The 21323-nt window shown below is 44.1% G+C and overlaps 1 protein-coding gene across 1 annotated transcript in view; it reads right to left on the minus strand.

The window, feature by feature from the left end:
• Window positions 1–21028, minus strand: part of MYO1E (myosin IE) — a 200797-nt gene extending 179769 nt beyond the window's left edge. The window contains 1 exon segment of the mRNA XM_028505868.2: window positions 20635–21028. Within this exon segment, the coding sequence (XP_028361669.1) occupies window positions 20635–20637 (3 nt within the window). The 5' untranslated portion in view covers window positions 20638–21028.
• Window positions 21029–21323: the final 295 nt, after the last annotated feature.

Genomic DNA, 21323 nt, shown 5'->3' on the forward strand with positions numbered 1-21323 from the left:
GTAACAGATGATTTTGTCATACTACAGATGAAATGGATATAATCATATGGTTATTCTGCTTCTAGACAAGGCTGTGCTTCCACGGGCCTAGGGTAAGGCAGAAATGGTCGTCTTTCCCCTACCCCAAGAATGCACTTCAAACAACCCACCATATACAAAAGTGTCAACCGAACTATTCAGAAAGTTCAAATGCAATGAGCCTACTTTAAATTACCCAGCCAATTAGGAGGAGGAAGATGAGAAATTCCGCCAAGAATTTTTCAAATAGGCAGACTATGCTGCCCAGACTCAGTGAATACATTACTAATTTATGTCACTCTGGTGTTTTTCTTTGTCATTTCTTCCTCCCCAGACCAGCAGATATGAAAGTTTGAAGCCAGGAAGGTCAAGAAGAGATGTGTCTGTTTTCTTGAAACATGTCTAACCTTCCTCAATTGATTCTAATTTTCATGTTATTTCCTTAACAGGCAATGTGTAACTCAAAGACAATCTCTTAAAGGACTGAAGACAAATGGTACAGTTTCCCTAAAGTTCAGAGAGCCAGGACCCGAACAAGTGGGTTAGAAAATGCAAATGTAACATCTGTATTGGGGATAATGCCTCCAGCTCTGGGGTGAGGCAGGAGGGACGGGAGGGGCATCGAGTACAGAGCTTCAGCGGCGATAGGGGTGTGGCCCTTTACCTGTCTCAATGATTGGCTTCAAAGCATGCTCTAATGTTCTTATTAATACTCAAGGCAGCACCCTAGAATGCAAAATGTAAACTATTCTTGCTTCCTTTTTTTAAAAGAATGAAATTGAAGTACAGAGAATTAAGTCAGTAGCTCTACTCAGTTCCCGGAAACAATGAGAGGGGAAAGAAGCCTTTCCCAATCACCAGGCAGGCTCCTGCCTCCCCCTCAGGGTGGAACAGATCAGCAGAGCTGCCTGAGGTGGCTCCTGACTCACCTTCACACCCTCCCCAGCAGACCCTGAGTCACAGGGGCATTAACTTCTCTTCACCAGGAGAGCACCTGGAGAAATCGACAATGGGGAGTTCCAAGAACTGAGCAGAAGAAAAAGAAGAGAAATAAAACTCAAAAGGACAGAGTTTGTAGCCATCACTCAACAAACCATAGATGACCAGAGGACACAGTACCTGCACCCAAGGACCGTAGGCATTCCTAGGGGGCGGAGGTACCTGTTCCACAGCTGAATGACCAGGAATGGGGAGGGCATAGAGGAATGTGGAAAGGCCAAAGGAAAGGATGACAAATTCTGCAGAGTATAAAGGAATGTAAATTGCTTGACCTCAGGGGGCTTACACTCTATCTGGGCAGTATGACTTACACGCAGACACCAAGGCAAGATCACATTTAGTTAAGTACCAAATAAATAACTCCAGGGCAAGGGCTACGGAATGATTTCAGTGAGCTAAAGCAAAAGTTTCTAGGAAATGAGCTTTTATTTGGACCTCAAATAATTCCAATACATGGCAAAAAAGGGAAGGGAAGTCCAGTCATGGAAAATGGGCTGCCCAAGTTGTGTATTCCTGCCAGACTGTAAAACATCAACACGAGAATCAGCTCATTTATTCATTCAATCAATCAATCTTTATTGAGAAACTATTGTGTGCGGGCACTATGCCAGGAGCTGGTAGTGAGAACAAGGCGTCTGGATTCAGGCTGCCCTCGTGAAGGTTCCACGTTCCAGAAGGACCACTGAAAAATAACAATCAGACAGAGGCAGCCTGGATTAGGTTTGTGACAGTACCACACTTTGGGTGTCAGTCTGTCCTCAGTAAAAGCTGAGTTTCTGAGTAAGAGTGACAAGCCCAAAGCTGTATGCTAGCAGGAAGGTGATTCAGGCAATGCTGTTTCTGTGAATTGTAGGGGATGAGAGTGAAGATCACTTCAGAAACTCTTGTGATGGTCCCAGTGGGAAACAGTGCAGACTCAGACTAGGGTGACAGCTGTGGAAAGGAAGGGAGAAGGCTGTGAGGACGTACTCATGGGGCTTGGGAGCCAACAGGAGTCACAGTCTGGAATGGAAGAGAATGACAGACAAGGACCAGAATGTCTCCAGCCTAGATGTGTGAGGGAATTCTAAAAAGAAAACCAATTAGGGCAATTGTACTTTCTCCAGCCCCAGGACTGGAATGGTCTGGAGGTTGGTCTCTTTTCAATGCCCTTCTCTATTTTCATGCTATTGATATTCCCATCTGGACCTCTTTCTTCCTTCTCCACCCAGACAAAACCTGCTCTTGGCTACCAGTTCACAGTGAGGTGTTACTAACTGTCAAGCAAGCAGCATTTTTTCAAGAACAATGCAGTCGCTCAGAGGGATTGGTAATGGTAGAAAGCTTGGCATTAACAGCAGCCGTGGAAGAGACATTCTGGGTGGAGAAATTTCCAAGCATGCAGTAGACAACGACCGTGCCTCTATTTTAGGACTGCTGTGCCTCTATTTTAGGACCGCTGACTCCAGAATTGTCTGGGAAAAAACTTTCCCTCAATACCACTCCTGAGCTTTGCCCTGTCAGTTTTGTTTGGGCAGCATAATTAGAGGTGATTGATTAGTGGCTGCATCCCTGAAAGTTCAGGATGCTTAGTTGCATCCCTGTCCTAGAAAGATGACAGGTAGGAGGACAATTGTCAGACTTCCTCTGGAGACATGTCAGAGTCACGTTACCTTGCTTGGACCACAGTGTTCCTTTGCACTAGTGCCTTGCAATCAGTCACCCGGGGATCTTGTTAAAAGGAAGATTCAGAATCAGTAGGTCTTGGGTGGAGCCTGAGGTTCCGCAGCTGCAGTAATATCCCAGGTGATGCCGGTGCTTCTAGCCTATGCACCCACAACTTGCATATGCATGTTCCTAGGAATAGACAGCTCTTCTCCAAAGCAGACCTTAGATTCTGATGATGCTGAACTTAAATCCCTTTCCTGCCACTTGTCAGATGGAAGACTTTGAGTAGGTCACCTAGCTCACATATATTTTCCTTGACTGAAAACCAAGAAAAATTACACCTACCACTAAGGAGGTACAAATGCTGGATAATGCAGAGTGGGCCCTCAGTAACTGGTCTATCCCAACAGCAGATTCTGTTCTCTTCAACGGGGTGGAAAGCAGTTAAATTCATAGAAGCATACCACCCCCCACTGCAGGCTAACGTCTCTAGACGGAATTAGTGAGAATGCAAAGCACAGAACACCCTCAGAAAGTGGAGAAGCCATTGAAACTTCTTTACCATCATGTAATCCTGCTTAATCACAAACATAACCAAAAATAGCACCATCCTGTATTCGTCAGAGTGTCCATAACATTAAGATCTACGTGACTGCCCAGCTCTGAAATTCCCAAACTCCAGTTGGCAAGAAAAGGAGGACAGTATATGTAGATTCAACCAAAATTGGTATAGTCAAACTTCTGCGACCTTCACATTTCCCCTTCCCAAAAGTCAGATTCTCCCTGCACTAAGAATGACTGTCCTAGTGCATTATCAAGCTATTTGATCTAAAACATGTCATTGACACTCAACTTGTAAAAATATATTTTCTACATGAACCAGGATAGTCTTATACTTGGAATTCTTTGTCCTAGGTGAAGAAACAAACCTTGTCCACATTTCTACATTTTGAAAAGCAAACCACAGCTTTGTAAATGCATAGTTTTTGTGAAGCTAACTATCAACATTCCCTTGCATGCATTAACCTTTTAACCCCCAAAACTAAAGTATGTGAGCCAAGCAAACATAATTTCAGAAACACCCAGCTCCAGAATAACGTACAGTTTGTTGTATAGATAGAGCGTATATAATCTTTTTTAATCCTCCCCTTTCTCTCACTTTCTCCGCCCCACACCCAGAAAAACTCCTGTTTAGAGAAAGCCACGCCTATCACTAAGGGCTAACCACCCTTTCAAAAAAAAACATTAAGAGCACACTTTAAGAGCTATTCAAAACCAAAAAGAAGTGTCCAGTCAGTGGGAAGAAGTTTTACTCTCAGTGCAAATGAAGCTACTGGAATTTGAGGGGCAGAATCAACAAAACAATTAAGCTATTAGCACGTCTCCCTGGGGGTCACCCGGCCTTTGGAGGAGAGCAAAACCAGACCTCATTTGGGCAGGTGAGTGGTTAGGCTGTTTAGGGTAAAACACAGGCCATCCGGAAATTTTACATTCTGAAGTTCCACATAGCTGAGCAAGGAAAACTTTCTTATCTTTCTATCTTCTTATCCTCTTATCTAGGAGGGGCCACAGTGGAAAAAAGCCCTAAAGTGGGGTCACAGGTCACAACTGATATGGAAGTGTTCCTTGTGGTGTTGCACACTTTTCATTGGAAAGGGTCCTGGGGAATTTTGTTTTCATTTTGCCTGGAGAGCTGCACCCCCCTTCAGGGAATAAATTGGGATTCATTGGCAGGCTTCGGGCAGTCACTTAGCCTCGCCAGGTCTCAGTGGCAGGAGGGTTAGAAGACAAGGGAGTGAAGAGAAGCCAACGCAGCCCGCCACCACCCTGCCCCCAGCTTCCCTCTGCAGTGTCTGCCTTCTGCAGGAGCTGAGCTGAACTTGCTATTATCCTGTTCTATTAAAAGAAAACTCAAAAGGAAGCCCTCCTGGTTTTATCTGAGGGGGCTATTTTTATCTTCGAAAAACATTTCCAGTTTACAATTAGTTAACTGCCTACTTCAATCCACCCGCTCTCATCAATCACTCATTCACTGGAGGCTGCGGTGCAACAACCCAGTTGCACTGGAAGGTTTTCCGGCTTCCCTGGAGGAGTTTGGTTCAATTCAGCAGAGTCCCACGTGACAGACACTGCATTAAGTGATGGAAACACAAAAAAACGAGCATAACCAATTGTCCCCTTTAGGAGTTTACAGCCTACTAACACCAAATAATAAACAAATATGTAATGAATTAATATCACTCAAAAGCTTCCCATTGGCAGAAGGACCCAACTTACCTTGCCTGTCCCAAATCGCCCCTTCCTGGTCTGCAAGTCACTTAAAATCCCTCACGGAAAATGTTCTAACTGAAGGTCACACATACCTTTCTGATCGCCCCCCCCCCCCGCCCCAAGTTACCTGGACTTTCCCCCTCCCCTCTTGCCTCACCTTGGAGGACATTCCTTTTACACTTTGGAGAGCTCAGACTACCCTCACCCCATCCACCTGGAGCTGAGCTTGGAAAATTTTCTCCAAAAAGCTCCCAAAGTGCAAATCTGCCCATTTTGTCAGGTGATGAGTTCCAGTACAAATATTTCCCAAAGAAAGTTTGAATTTAACAGTATTTAGATTGCCTGTGAATTTTAACCCTGTCCTCCAAAACCACATACAATAAAAAAAAAACAGACCAAAAACTCCATTTCAATTCTCTCAATTCCTTCTTCCATCTATTATTCTGCCTATTTCTTAAACATCCATATCTGTGAAAATCACTGGCAACACAGACAGTAGATTCGGCGTGTTCTGGGAGAACTGTCTTCACAGATTGTGAAAGAGGTGGGGTGGGGGTGGGGTGGGGTGGGGGGGCTGGGGTCAACAGCACAGCCCCTTGATGAGCGAAGAAAGGCATGATGATGAGCAGGCCGAATCACCTGCCTTTCCTAACAGAGTGGCTTGGCTTTCAGCTGCCCTTTTAAGCATCTTTATCCTTCTCCCTGTCCTCACCATTCCATCTCTCCGCAGGGCAGGCTGAATGCAGTGAGGAGTGACACCTGCATCAGATGACCTCATTCCCATTAAAATCAAAGGCTCCGGTGACATTTGAATCACAGTGCACTTTAACTGATCAACTAACTCCTCACCTGTTTCTTTCCATTAGCAGAGCAATCAAGAACAGCAGGTTATTGGAGTGGGTTTTCAGAGTTTTTCTCTTGGTCGGAAGTTCAGTACTCTATTGTGTCCCTCAGTAGAGGGACCTAGGGACAGTGTTAAAGGAGGTATACTCACACACAGCGGAAGGAAATGCACGCACTGTTTCCTCCAGGATGCTGCAACTAGTTCTGTATACCTGCTATGGCAAGTCATAATAACGGGGCAGAGGGTCGGATATAAAACGAACAGGAAAGGGCTCTACCTGAAAAGTAACTGATCAGAAGGGAAGATGAAATGGGCATAAAATCATTAAAATTTTCGCATATAAAGAGCCAGGGTATTTAAGACAATTTCCAACTATGAGACTCAAGAAAGTGCAATTGGGTCTGGCCCAAAAGGAGAATTAGACCGTGGGAAAGGGGGGTTGGGGGAAGAATTGATGGGGACCAGATGGCAGCCAAAGGTGAGAACACCAGGCCTGCAAGGGGCACAGCAAGTAGCTGAACTTGGCCAGATGATGTACGTGAGAGACAAAGCAAAAATGAGTGTTGAAGAGCTGAAATCCAAAGGACTCGGTGGGTGGTGGGATCTTGCAATTCACTACATCTCCTATCTACAATACATAAAATACACCTTTACCAACTGATGCTAAAAACAAGTGCTGAAAAAAATGAAAACTTTGATCCATAGCCTGGAAGAGAACAGCACCTTATTGTCCCTGGAGAGTAGATAACGCCTGACACACTGGCGCGCCAAACTCACTGGAGAGGTGCTGAGCAGGGGTCCATGGAGGAGCAGGAGAGGGATTGCCTTCTTTTGGCAGCCTTAATTTTATGTCCTCACTCCTGAACAGGTGCAAACTGCGTTTCCTGCCTTCTCAGACCCTCCTATTCATCCCTCCAGCTTCTACAAGGACAAAAGCCTTGTAGGAAAAGAACAGAATGCTAGGTAGACAGACGGAGGCTTGCAGCAAGGGAGACAAAGAGCTGTAAGCAAGAGACTCTACCCCAAGTCCATTTTTCCCTACATCGCAAGCCCTAGTCCACAGCCCAGCAATTTCCTTCTTATTATGTGTCCTCAATAAGTAAATACTAGTTTTATAATTAATAACAATGAATCCTTACCAGAGAAATGAGATTTTAATTATTTACAAAGTCAAAACCTAATGCCCTTGATTTATATTTGAAGTCTGTATTAGATGTATTCCTCTCTGTGATCACAGGAGAATATAAAAAAACATAAATATAAGATGAATGCTGTGACTCTATTTTTATGCTTTATTATTTTCTGAAAAATCAAGTTAGCTGTCAACAAATAATACCTACCATCACCTCATTATAACTTATATTGGTTGGGTGTCTCTGGGAATCTTACAAAAAATTATTTTAACTTACTACTTTCAACCTCCCTTCTACTGCTTTATTATGTGTGATTTTCAAACATTGACAATAAAAGCAGGTTGAGACTTCCGGCCAAGACGGAGGAGTGGGTAGATACACTGTGCCTCCTTGCACAATCAAAAGAAGGACAACAACAAATTTAAAAACAAAAAACAACCAGAACTGACAGAAAATCAAACTGTATTGAAGTCTGACAACTGAGGAGTTAAAGAAGAAACACTCATCAGTGTGGCAGAAGGGGCAGTTACGAGCAGAAACAGGCAGCCGAAACAGGCAGCCGGCAGAGAGGACTCGAGGCTGAGTGTTGTCTGGAGGACCAGGTGGTCCCACATTTGCTGCAGTTAAACCGAAAGGAACAACTGGGGAGCAAAACAGACTGAGTAATCCAGGGCTCCAGTGCAGGGAAATAAAGCCTCAAAACCTCTGGCTAAAAACACCTGTGGGGGTTGTGGCGGGGGAAGAAACTCCCAAAGTCACAGAACAGTTCATTGAAAACACCCACAGGGTCCTAGACCATACACAAACACACGCACCTGGGAATCAGCACCAGAAGGGCCCAACATGCTTGTGGGTAGCAGATGTGACTAAAGGTGAGGCAAGAACTGAGCAAGTGGCATGTTCCCTCTTGGACCCCTCCCCCACATACAGAGTCACAGTGCAGTGACATGGGTTGCCCCACAATGGCGGATACCTAAGGCTCTGCCCCTAACAGTGTAACAGGTGCACCAAGACAAAAAAAAAATATGGACCAAATGAAAGAATAAATCAAAGCTCCAAAAATAGAACTAAGTGATGAAGAGATAGCCAACCTATCACATGCAGAGTTCAAAACACTTGTAATCAGGATGCTCACAGAAATGGTTGACTATGGTCGCATAATAGAGAAAGAAGTGAAGGCTAGGCAAAGTGAAATAAAGAAAAATATACAGGGAACCAAATGTGAAGGGAAGGAAAACAGGACTCAAGTCGAAAATTTGCAACAGAAGGATACAGAAATAAACATTCAACTAGAACAATATGAAGAAACAAGAATTTAAAAAAATGAGGACAGGCTTAGGAACCTCTGGGACAACTTGAAACATTCCAACATCCGAATCAAAGGGGTGCCAGAAGTAGAAAAGGAATAGCAAGAAGTTGAAAACTTATTGAAAAAAAAATAATGGAGAACTTCCCCAATCTGCCAAGGGAAATAGACTTCCAGGAAGTCCAAGAAGCTCAGAAAGTCCTAAAGAAGTTGGACCCAAGGAAGAACACACCAAGGCACATCATAACTAAATTACCCAAGATGAAAGATAAGGGGAGAATCTTAAAAGTAGCAAGAGAAAAGGAGACAGTTACCTACAAAGGCATTCCCATAAAGACTATCAGCTGATTTTTCAAAAAAAAAACAAAACAAAAAAAAACAAAACAAAACCCCAAAAACCTTGCAGGCAAGGAGGGGCTGGAAAGAAGTATTTGAAGTCATGAAAAGACAAGGATCTACATACAAGATTACTCTCTCCAGCAAAGCTAGAATGGGAGGGCAGATAAAGTGCTTCCCAGATAAGATCAAGTTAAAGGAGTTCATCATCATCACCAAGCCCTTATTACATGAAATGTTAAAGGGACTTATCTAAGAAAAAGAAGGTGATCAAAACTATGAACACTAAAATGCCAATAAACTGACAACTATTAATGACCAAGCCTAAAAAAAAAATGAACTAAGCAAACAACTAGGACAGGAACAGATTCACAGAAATGAAGATCACATGGAGGGTTATCAGCAGAGAGGGGGGAGAATGGGGAGGGTACAGGGAATAAGAAGCATAAATGTTAGGTACAAAATAGACAGGGGGAGGTTAAGAATAGTATGGAAAACGAAGAAGCCAAAGATCTTATATGTACAATCCATGGACATGAACTAAGGGGGAGGGATGCTGGAGAGAGGGATGGTGCAGGGCAGAGGGAGAGAAAAGGTAGACAAAAAATGGGACAACTGTAATAGCATAATCATAAAATGTATTTAAAAAAATAAAAGCAGGCTGAAGACCAAGATCCCTGGACTGTGCCAACTCTTCTATGAACTTTCCAGGTGAGCTTAGTTAGGCTACTTAAATTCTTGGGACCCTCAAGAGTCACAGGAAGGCCATGGACCACATCAGGGGTTTATGAATCTTCTTCCCAGGAAAATATGCACATGTGAATGCAGATGCAAACTTCAGCTTGAAATTTCATAGAAACCTTAAAGTAGTCTCCAGAGTATTTCCCATCTTGGCATTCTATGTTCAAGGTATCTGACCACTGAAAGAAACAAGTATTATGTGCATAGCCATCACCATGATACACATAGGTATAAGAAGGAATGAAGAGATTAAAAACCACAAACTGGTTCTACCAATCATCCCTAAAGACTGCCTGAGCAGAGCTGGCTGGGACTGTAGGGTGGGGACAACCACTGCTGTCCTGCACCCCAAGACAAGAGATGTCAAGATATCACTGCCAGAAACTCCTGTGAATGAGACTAGACCAAGCTTTAAGAAGTACACCTTATTAAGAAGTCTACATTATTCTGTGAAACAAAGCCTTTACTGTTAAAAGTCAAAGGGAAGTTACTTGCTTTGATTCTCTGAGACACACCCCTTTTTCCTGCCCAAAGAATAGTTAGTGCCAAGAGCTGAGCTTTGCTTTATTTCAAAGCCAATGTAACATATACATAGGATGAAATGATATGATATCTAGGATTTGCTTCAAAATAAACCAAGGGAAGTCGAGAAGAGAGGAAAACAAAACTGAACAAATTAGACAACCTAGAAGAAAAGGATAATTTCTGCAAATATACAACCACCAAGACTGAATCATGACGAAACAGGAAATCTGAACAGGTCAAATACTAGTAAGGAAATTGAATCACTAATCAAAAACCTCCCAATAAAGAAAGGCCAGGACCAGATGGTTCCACTGGTAAATTCTACCAAGTATTTAAAGAAGAATTAATGCCAATCCTTCTCAAACCGTTCCAAAAAATAGAAGAGGAGGAAATACTTCTGAACTCATTTTACAAGGCCAGCATTACCCTCATGCCAAAACCAGGCAAGGACACTACAAGAAAATCACAGGTCAAAACCCCTGATGAACATATACACAAAAATGCTCAACAAAACATTAGCAAACCAAATTCAATAATACATTGAAAGGATCAAGTGGGATTTATTCCATGGATGCAAGGTTGGTTCAACACTCACGAATCAATCAATGTGATATGCTACATAACAAAATAGGGAAACAAGGTTGGCCATAAGTTTTCATTTCTCAAAGTTAGAGGATGAGTTTTCACCCATTTGTCTAGTTTTAATTTTTTTTTACTTAAAAAGTGAGGAGTCACTCTAACTGGTGTGGCTCTGTGGATTGGACATCTCTCCATGAACCGAAAGGTCGCTGGTTTGATTTCCAAGCAGGGCACATGCCTGGGTTGTGGGCCAAGTCTCTGGTTGGGGGCTCATGGGGGAGAAAATCAATCGATATTTCTCTACCTCTCTCCCTCCCTTCCTCTCTCTCTAAAACTGAATAAATAAAATCTTTTTTTAAAAAGAAGTGAGAAGTAGAAAGTCAAAGTGAAAGATCCATAGGTTAATGGAGTTTTCGAGACCTAAGCACAAAGCTAAATTAATCCAACTCAATTTACATCTTGTTGAGGAGCCCACAGATAGCACAGTGTGTGGCTCCCAAAATATGGAATTGACAGAGTATTATTTTGGGAAGCATCTTACAGCCCAAAAGGCATGACTTTCAACCAAGACAAAAAAAGTATTTTTGTGTATGAGAGAAATGCCTTCCTCCACATGCACAGCTCTGTGCTGGCTGAAAAGGCAGAGTTAGGCAACAGGCAGTACCGTCCCCACCTGTTGCAATGGTATTGTTCCACCCTGATGTCCAACAGGCCATCTAGCCCAGTCTTGTTTGGCCATGATTCACTGTTCTCTCAGTCTGGACTTAATTGTAAAATGCTTGTTATTTTCACAAAACTTCCATTAACAGATAGGAGTGACTTTTCTTGTTATTATTAGCTTCTGCTTTTACTTTTTCCCCCAACAAAAATAGCCATTTAAAAATCATACTGAGTCTCCCCTCTGGAAAAAAAACCCCACAGTTCCAATTCCTCACGCTTTGGGAAAATAGCAGTGGACACATCAGGAGCCATGGAGGCTTCCGTCACACACAGGGGCTCAGAGGGGCAGCCAGGGAAAACAGGTGCTGCCACTCAATCTAGTCCTGCTTCAATGTATTCACCCCACTGAGGCAAGCTGGAAGAGAAGGTTGAGGGTGGAGAACTGTATCTGAGCCCCTTTGGCAGTCCTCTCCCATGTGATTTGCTTTGGCCAACAGGACAACAGCAAGCATGATGCCAGCAGAGGTTTAAAACATGTTTATTCACTGGGACTGCTTTCTCTTTTGCTGTGCTTGGGAACCCTGTAACCACTACTACGTAAACAAGCCAGGACTAGCCTGTTGTGAAAAGAGATACATGGCCAAGTCATCTCTACTGCCCCAGATGAAATTGTGCCAACTACCAGACATGTGAGTGAGGTCATCTCCCCAACCCTGGCCAAGCTACCAGCTGACCTCAGGGATCTGATGAGCCAGTCCAGCCCAGAACTGTCCAGCTGATGCATAAACTCATAAGAAGTAATAGATGTTTGTTATTTAAGCACCAAGTTTGGATGGTTTGTTATACCAAAAGCTAATACACAATAGGGTAAGAACAGGTGACTAAGAGACACAAAGATGCAGTGAACCTCCTGGGGTGCAATCACTAATGACACTTTACATAGCACTCCATGGGACACAGCCATTGGGTCCATTGTATTCAACTCTCAATAAAACAACATGACATAGATCCAAAACTGAACACACTCCCTAATATTCATCTCCCGACAATGATTGCTACAACTTTCGGAAGAATATTGCATGGGCTTGGGAAGTTTATAAACCACCTAAAATTATAAGAAGAATTGTATGTCTATGCATTTTTTCTTCTTAATTAGAAAAAGACATTAAAACTGCGAAGAACAACATAAATGTCTATCAGCCCAGAATTAATGATATTATTTTATCATACGTGCTTCAGTTTTTTTAACATGTAAAGCAAATAAAACATTACTGATAACATTAAAGTTAGTCCACTGACTGGTCCTTTTCTTTTCCTCCTCTCCCCTTCAGCAGCTTGAACTGGGTAGGTACCCTTCCAGTCCATTGATTTATATTTGAAAAGAACATACACATAAATATATATATACACAACTATATATTCCCAAACAATATATACAATCTTGTTACATGTTTTAAATTCTTTTTTATAGTTTTTTTATTTAAAAATTTTTTTAATTACAATTTACATGCAATATGATTTTGTATTAGTTTCGGGTGTGCAGCATAGTGATTAGACTGTCCCATACTTTACAGTGTTCCCCCGATATTTCCAGTACTCACCTGGCACCATGCATAGTTATTACACTATTGTTGACTGTACTCCTTATGCTGTGCCTGACATCCCCATGACTATTTTGTAACTACCTATCTGTACTTCTTAACCCATGCATCATTTTTACCCAGTCTCCCGGCCCCCACCCCTAAATTTTTTCTTAAATGGTTTTACATTACATGTATCTTTCTACAACTTGTTTCTCCATACTACCTTTGTGACATCTATTCATATTGGTATTCTATTCTCATTGTCATGCCTTTATGCATTTCTTTACTAATGGACCTTTAGATTATTCCTTTTCATTTGTTTTTGCTATTACAAACACTGCTAAGGAACAGGTCAATAGCTTGCTTTCAGAGGACCCCAGGACACCTATTGTAAATATTAGGAATCTCTGTCACTCTGATGGAGGAAGACCAACCGCCATCACTTTGCACCCATGTTTCTGCAAGAGCACATTACCAAGTCTTGGAGGAAGCTCCCTCTACACCCTGAAAAACCGAACAGACACCACTACATTCAAATCCAAAATCTCCTATCACAAAAGTCTGCCTCTAACTGGGAATGCACAAAAAAAAAACAACTTTATATTTTTGTTGTTGTTGAAAATTAGCTTTAGGGCCACCAGTGAAACCATACAAAACGTGGTGATCTGTGGTAAAGCTTGGTTCTATGCTTTCCTGTTACCAGTGATATTATGCAAAATTGCCTTCAATATCAAATGCCAGTCATGCCAATTAAATTACTAAAAGACTAACAAATTTTTAAAAATAAATTGAAAAAGTAAATGACTAAGAGAATAATGATATATTTAGTTTTTTCCTTTGTCTTCTGTCATGTATACATGAACTAAAGGGCTGAGTTTCTTCTGGTTATTTCATTTCCCTTGTTTTCTTTCTTTTAAACCTAATTGAAATCAGGGAGCTTCCTAGCATGACTTTTACTCATGCTTCCTCCCAGTGTGGTATCATCTGGTCCCAAAACTGTCATCTGCAAAGCCCCAGAACAAAGAAATTACAACCCGGACCGTTACTTGTCATAATAGACAATGTTCTTAGGTCTAAATTATCCCACCCTGGTATTATAGAGTAAAATTAGCTAAAATAAATGATTTTTAAAAAAATTAACCTTGCCTTCCCTCAGGAGTACATGAAATGATTAAGTGTTAATACAGATACTTGGGCTCAGGAATTCCAAACTTAGAAATAATCAAGTGCTTTCAAAAACAAGCATAAAGTTAGCTGACATGGTTCATGAGATACAAGCTGTATGGCCCTGAGCAACTCCTCCTCGCCATGCTTTTTTTTAAAACCTATAAAAATGGCAACAAAAACCATCCTTGGTACAAGAATGAAATAAAATCACTTGTATGAAAGCCCCCTGTTACCATTTCCCCACTAGCCTGTTAGCTCATCATCAGCAGAGGCAGTACTAAATTCACCTTGGATTTCCCGGCAGCCGCCACCACGTTTGGCAAGAATGCCTACATATCAAGCATGTAGGCTAACCTCCTTGGCAACATCTATGTCTTCTCCACTTCAGGGATCAAAGCTCTGCATCTCCAATTATTTGCATTCTCTGACAAGATCACTCATATTTGTCAAGTTGGAGCCAGAGGCCTGAGCACCCACTGGTGTCACACATTCGCATGCCAACACCATAATCTAGGGGCCACACCACCAGTTCCCACCTTTGGGCCAGGACCTGGGAGTGTGTAGCACACCCCGCGCCTACCTGTCCTGCCCCAGACTCTGTAACCAAGACAGACTGCACGTCTAAGGAGTGACAGGATGCTGAGCATCAGACAATGACGCTGTACGAAACAGGAGAGGTCTCTGTTGTTCTGACCCAGATTGGGCAATCAGGCGACGAGGGATTATTACACTGCCACCAAAATATGGTAAGTATGCTTAACAAGGAAAAGGATTTATAAAATAAGTGGGAAAATACAGAGCACAAATCGTGTATTTGCCCCATAATTACAATACATAAAATGATGTGTGTTTGGATAGACTAGAAGAAAACCCAAAGACGTGGAAATAATACCATTAGGGTAGTATTTTATGGGTGAATAATTCTAAATTTACTTCTGTAATCTTTCTAGTTAAGATAATAATGAATCAAAAATAAGTACCAACCTTCTAGCTCCACGCAGGCTTTTTTGGATGGTCCTATAAAGAAAATCACCTGGTCGTGTCTAGACTCTAAGGAAATAGACTCTAATCCACCATCAAGGTTTGGTAGGAAAGCCTGATTAGACTGTGATCAGAAAATCTGGATTCTGGCACCAGCTCAGCAAAACCTAGCTCTGCTCTGAGACTGGAAGTCATCTAACCCCTCTAGATCTCTGTGAAGTCAGGCAAAAGGATTTAGGACAGAATTCTTAAGCTCCCTTCTGGGCTCCCTACAGTGTAGCACAGGATTCTGAAGTCCTGTGACTGAATCTTTAACAAACGCATCAGAACTCAGAACATGTAAGAGAGCATGGCCCCCTGCAGAGTAGTTCTTATACTGACTCCTGGAAGGAGCTACCTCCTCTTTGGCCTCTGCAGCCTGTTCTACGAGATACTGCACATCTTTTGTAGGGCCCATTTTTCCTCCGTTGAGGCAGAATGTAAGTTCTAGAACAGCTCAGAGGAGCTGGGTGCTAATTCTCATGAGTAAGATGAGTGATCAGGTTGAATACAAACATTTTAGGTCATAAAGGAAATTTTTTTAAAAAGTTTTAAAAAAATGACCATTCTAAAGCACTTCAAACAATGTTAATGACGTTGTTCCCACAGTGGCAGCTTGGAAGGCAGGGCTGACAGATGTACAGTGTAAGTTCCACAGCTGGCCACGGCCAATGTCACTATTTTAGGGAAGACTCTCAGAGTTCCATTTCTCTCAAGTGTGGCTGTCATAAAGATATGTAAAAAAACAAAATATTTTGCTAGGATGCCCCAAAACCTTTCATCTCTGCCAAAATAAATTCTGAGGTTGAAATTCAAAACATAATTTGTTTACCATTATTACAGAATGTGCTTATAAGGCTGAGATTTTTTTTGGAGATGTTTATTTTTAATACCTTTGGCATTTAACCTTTAACCCCTTATTTGCTCTGTAAATATTTAGTCTCAGCAAGGTAAAAAAAGAAGTTAAAAACTCACCAAGGAGAAACTTATTTTAATCACATATTAATAAGAACGTCAGTTGCCGCATCTTTGTCAAAACAAAATAGTAGATGACTCAGACTTGGAAATCCACGACGGTACATACTTTCTATATCCTATTTTGTAGCTTGTAACACTTTGTACTTATATAGAGGTTTCAGAACATTTCTACTTTTTGAAGCTGATGAAAAAAGCCTTCGTAAGTTCCTACCAAGTAATAAGACTCAATCCTTTCCTCATCAGGAAATGCAAAGTACTACACGTTCTCTTTCATTGAATCTCACATGAGCTCATGGCATTAACATTACATACAGGAGCAAGAGGTTACATTCCAAGTCATATTTACCAAACTGTTCATTATGTAGCCCCAAGAATAACCCTTGAAATAGACCTTGGATTCATGAGATTCAGCTGGGAAAGGACCAAAAAAAGAGGTGCCATATATAATATTGGTGGGCAGGGTGTATTTTCACTGGAGGAGGGAGTTGACGGGTTAAGAAAGAGAAGTTCAGTTTATAGCCACCAGTCAGAAAACTATCTCACTGGTGTTTAGATAGCTCCAAATAGTAGCAGCTGGATACTAATTTCCCCTGTTTAATAGCTCAGAGATTCCATGGGCCTTGGCACTAATTGGCTCTATTAAGGGAAACCCAGTGGGAAGATGTGGATTTATCAATAAAAATCTAACAGCGTTGCTGGCTATGGGGCTCAAGTTTAGACATTCCTGCTGGTGAGAGAAAGGAAGGAAGTGCAGTGTTCGCAAGCCACCACTCGGAGCTTTACAATAGAATGGCTGCAACAGCTGCCCTGGAGGTGTTTGGCCTCTCCATGATGATCGGAAGAACACTTTTAAAAATTGGCCAGTCTGGTATAAAAATCTGGATTTTCAGCTTCTCTTGAAAAAAAGACAACTTGGTTATACAGTCGATGTAACCATGGCCGAGGGTCAAGTAACGGTGCCTCTTTAGATGGGGCATACGTTCCGTATTTACTCCCCAGAGGCCAACCTCACTCCATCAAAACCTATCCCGACCTCCCTGGACATTTGAGTTTGCAACCACCGACAGAGCTGAAATCCCAGGCAAAACAGTGGAGGGGATGGTTTTCAGCCTCTGCAAATGTACGCTTGCTCCACTTTTCCATCCTTCTCCATTCACTGCCCCGCTGGGCTTCCATCCCTGCCCGGGGCTGGCCAAACAGTCCCCACCAGGCTGGCCTACCCACAGTTGCCCCTAGAACATGTCCCGGACTCCAGATCTTTCCCTCACCCCTCTGCCTCCATCAAAACTTTTCTGCATTTTATCCTGTTCCTTTCTGGTTTTGTTTTGTCTTATTGTGTTGTTTTGGCCAGGAAACTACTTAGCAGTCTGATAAACTAATCAGTGGGAGTGGACTAGGTTACCTTCCCAGAAAACATATTTGAAATGGATTCCAGCCTTTCTAAATGCATGTCATGCCCAAAGGAACTTATCTACCTTGTAGTCAGCCATCCATCAGATTTCTAAGTCCGTAAGTCTATTTTTGTGTATTTTTACATGTAATATCTTCAGATTACCCACAAGAAATATGCAAGTAGAGACAAGGGAATGTATCTTGAATATATTCTGAGGTGATGGCCAATTCATATTTACTTAAATATTTCAGTCTATCTAAGCCGCAGAAGACCTATGAATCATAATTTCTGAGTCCAAAGTACGCAGCAGAGGTATAACTTGGGTTCCAGTCTGTCAGCAGTACAAACTACTGCAAAAGGAGAGTGTCCTTTGTGGACGATGAGAAAGCCAGAGTCTATGAAGGAAACCTTAAAAATTTAAACCTTGACTTTAACTGAAGTCAAAACAGATTGTCATACCCTCCTAACATACACAAAATTATAAAGACATCAGGGATTTTTTTTCAGTTCTTCAAGTCTCTAAAAAATTTCTATTGCCTACTAGTGTTCTTCCTTCTCCAAAGATGGAGAAAAGTGTCCCAAAGTGAGTTTTCAGAAGGAAGATATCAGGTAAATATAAACTGTACATTGTATTCATAAGTCAGAAAATGGAAATCTTCCTTCTGAGTCACAACTGAATGAGTCTTGGCTGGGCCTTGGGTACCTGTGGAGAGCCTTCCTAATGGAGAGCTGCCAGACTTCCTAAAAGACCATGAACAGAGAGGGAGAGAGAGAGAGAGAGAGAGAGAGAGAGAGAGCGAGAGCGAGAGAGCACGAGCGCGAGCACGAGCACTCCGCAGTACAGGTGCTCTCCTCACAGTCCAGCCAAGGGTCTGATCAATTCTATTCTCCAAGCTAACCATCAGCCACACCCACAGAAAGCAATGCCCCTTCTCTTCCGCTTCTAAGCAGCTGAAGGATGCAGCTGGGCAGACCCAGACAGATGTGAGGCCTCATTTGGCTTAAAGAGGTCTTATATAAACAGAAAACATCATAACTGAGGTTTCTGCCTATTTAAGAGGCTAATGCTCAACCTGACCAGTGTGGCTCAGTTGGGTGGGGCATCATCCTGCAAAGCAAAAGGTCATGGGTTCCATTCCCCATCAGGGCACATGTCTGGGTTGCAGGTTCAGACCCCATGGTGGGCCCTTGTAAGAGAGGCAACCAACTAATATTTCTCACCCTCTCTTTCTCCCTCCCTTCTCCTTTCTCTAAAAATAAATAAATATTTTTAACTAAAAGGCTAATGCTCTGTTGTAAGGCAACTTCACCTACCCAACACACATTTAATTTTTCAGGCCAGTGAAGAAATTATTTGTTAATTTTTGCCAAATTACTCTAGATCCAGTAGATCAAGTGATGGCACATCTCCTATTTCAGGGCAGCCAGCTGTTTCAACTTTTCTGTCACGGAGTCCTCAGTGGCCTCAGCAGCCTTGTCTGATGCACCGATAGTCTCCGGGCCGCCCACAGCACAGCCACCTGCGCTGCCAGCAGGGCAGCCATCGGTAGGTAAGCCACACTCTGTCCTCCCACACATGTGCCACACAGCTCTGGAGACCACAGTCTCCCTTCTCATTCTCCTCTACATCCATTGGACCGACCCTCTACTTCAACAGCAGTGGGGCCGAACGGAGCACCAAGTTCCCCGAGTCAGGAAACCAAGTGCTCTAGACTAGCTTTGAGTCCGCCCATTGTGAAAAATAAGTGAACTAAGGGCAAGTTAATTTTCTCAAGGTACTACTTGCTCAAGTACTGAAATCCAGAAAGATTCTTTAACCTCTTGACAAAACGCATTGATTTAGAAATATTGAACCATGGAAAATAATTACAGCAATCCTAAAGTACTAGGACTATCACATTGCTTAAGTTTAAGTGGCCAATTAGGCAGTGGCCCCATTAGGTAGCCCCGCCCAGACAACACGCTCAAGTGTAAGTAAATGGTTCTTTATAGGTGTTCCAAGAATAATTCAGGACAGACCGATTCTTAAACCCTAAAACTGAAAGAGGAAATTTATTTAGAGATCAAGTGTCCTCTTAGGCAGGGGCAAAGGTGATGTAATTCCTTTGAACAAACTCAGCACTAGGTCAAGTGCTGCTTTTGAGTTTTGCATGTAGGTTCCGATGGGCCTCAGCTACTTGTCCCTCAGGCTGGTCACGCGGGATCGATTTTTGCACGCATGCTGTTCTGGTTATCATTTTTACTTAGCTCTACTTTCGCAGACATTAAAAAACCGAATAAACCAGAAGAGGACCAGTTAGTTCATCCGCCTAAGCAAGATTGTTTGAAAAGAACCAAGCGCGGAAACGAAGTTTTGCAGTAGAACTTTATCTTTTTTCTTTTGATGGACTGCCAGTCGCTTCCAAATAGAGTCCTTGCTTTTGTGCTTCGGAAAGTAAAGTACACCAACGCCCGAGCGACAGGGTCAGGTTGTTGGGGGCGGGGGGAGGACGGGGGGGGGGGGGACGGGGGGGGCAGGGGGGGGCGTTGGGGCGAAGGAGGAAAAGTCAAAACAGGAGTCCGAGAAAAAGCCAGCCACTTCCAGGTATTCCCAAAGTGCCAACGGAAAAGGAACAAAAACCTCGACTTCCTCCCGTGCGAACCGCGCACGGTACACCCGAAAAGGGCCAGTCACCTCGCCCTGGGGAAGGGGTGAGAGTGGGGGTGGGGGGTGTTTACTTCGCCTTGTGGGCGCAAAGACCCTCCCGGCCCGCGCCGCTCCCAGTCCAGGCCAGCGACGCTCCGGGCTGCCCTCGGTCACTTTCACTCTCGGGCGCCTGCCCTCCGCCAGGTGGTCGCCCTACCTGGCGCGCCCGCCGGCCTTTGTGCTGCCCGCGCGGTCCCGGCCAGCGTGAGGAGGGCCGAGGGACAGTTGCGGGCGCGAGCCGGGCGGCGGCCGCGCAGAGTGGGAGAGGCAGACAGTCCGCTCCGGTGCCCGCGGGCAGGAGGGGCGTGCGGGGACTGAGGGGGCGCTGCCGGCCGGCTCTCGCGCCAGCGTGCGGGCGATTCGCGCCCCGGCCGGTGGGACCAGATGGGCACAGGCGGCTGCCCCGTCTTGCCAGGAGAAAGAAAGGGACTCGCTCCAAGGGCCGTGCCCCTGCACACACATCTCCCCACACTCGAGCTTCCGACAGCTGGCAGCCATCGCAACCCGGCCACAAAAAGTTTCGCGACGCCGAAAGCGACTTGAAGGAAAGTTTTCCTTGGCCCCTCGCTCCCTCTCTCCCAGTCCCTAGTTAAGGAAAACAGTAAGAAATAAGAGATCGCGACGTGCCTACTCCGTCCACCTTCTCCACTCCTGGCCTGGGCAGCGCGCCCAAGGTGGGTGCCCAGCGCCGAGGCTTCCTGCCCCAGCCCGGGGTCAGGCGTCCTGGGGCGCTGCGCGGCCAACTCACCATGGTGACTCGCGGCGCGGTCGCGCCTCCGCCGGGTCCGGCTGCCGGGGAGCTGGGGCTGCTGGAACGCAGTCGCCTGGGCGAACTTCAAAAGTTGGTTCCCTTCACCAGAAACAGGCTCTCGACACCCAAGCACTCACAGGAGCCAATGGGAACCCTGGAGGGACTCCATCCAGGCGGGATCGGCTGCGCTAGGTGAGGGCGACGCGGAGGCTCCTTAGCAGCGGGAGCGCGTGCAGCCGGGCGCCGGGGTCCACTCGGACCGGGAGCTCGCCGTCCGCCTAGGTGAGTCCGCTGCTCTCAGCGCTTCTGCCCAGCTTCCCTGCCTCGCTCCTCTTTCTTCGGCCACTTACTCCGCACTCCTCCGGCAGAGCCTCGGCTCGGGCAGGGCAATCTGTCCATAAATGGAGAATTCAGTTCAGGCCTGACCAATCAGGGGTTGTTTTCAGAGCGTCACTCCTTAGGGAAACTGCAGCAGCCAACAAGCTTGTAGCTGCTGGAGTTTCCAAAGACCTCTGGATCCTGTAGTCCTCCACGCCAGGCTCCGAGCGGCGCCGCCAACCCGGCGTGCCAGACCTGAGCTGTCAGGAAGAAAACTGGGAAAGAGAGGTCAACCTCTCACTTTTTTTTTTTCTTTTAACTCGAAAGTTAGACTTGGTGTAGCTTCCAAGCTGAAGTGATATGATTTT

This window comes from Phyllostomus discolor, chromosome 1, assembly GCF_004126475.2.
Source record: "Phyllostomus discolor isolate MPI-MPIP mPhyDis1 chromosome 1, mPhyDis1.pri.v3, whole genome shotgun sequence".
Taxonomy (NCBI): Eukaryota; Metazoa; Chordata; class Mammalia; order Chiroptera; family Phyllostomidae; genus Phyllostomus; species Phyllostomus discolor.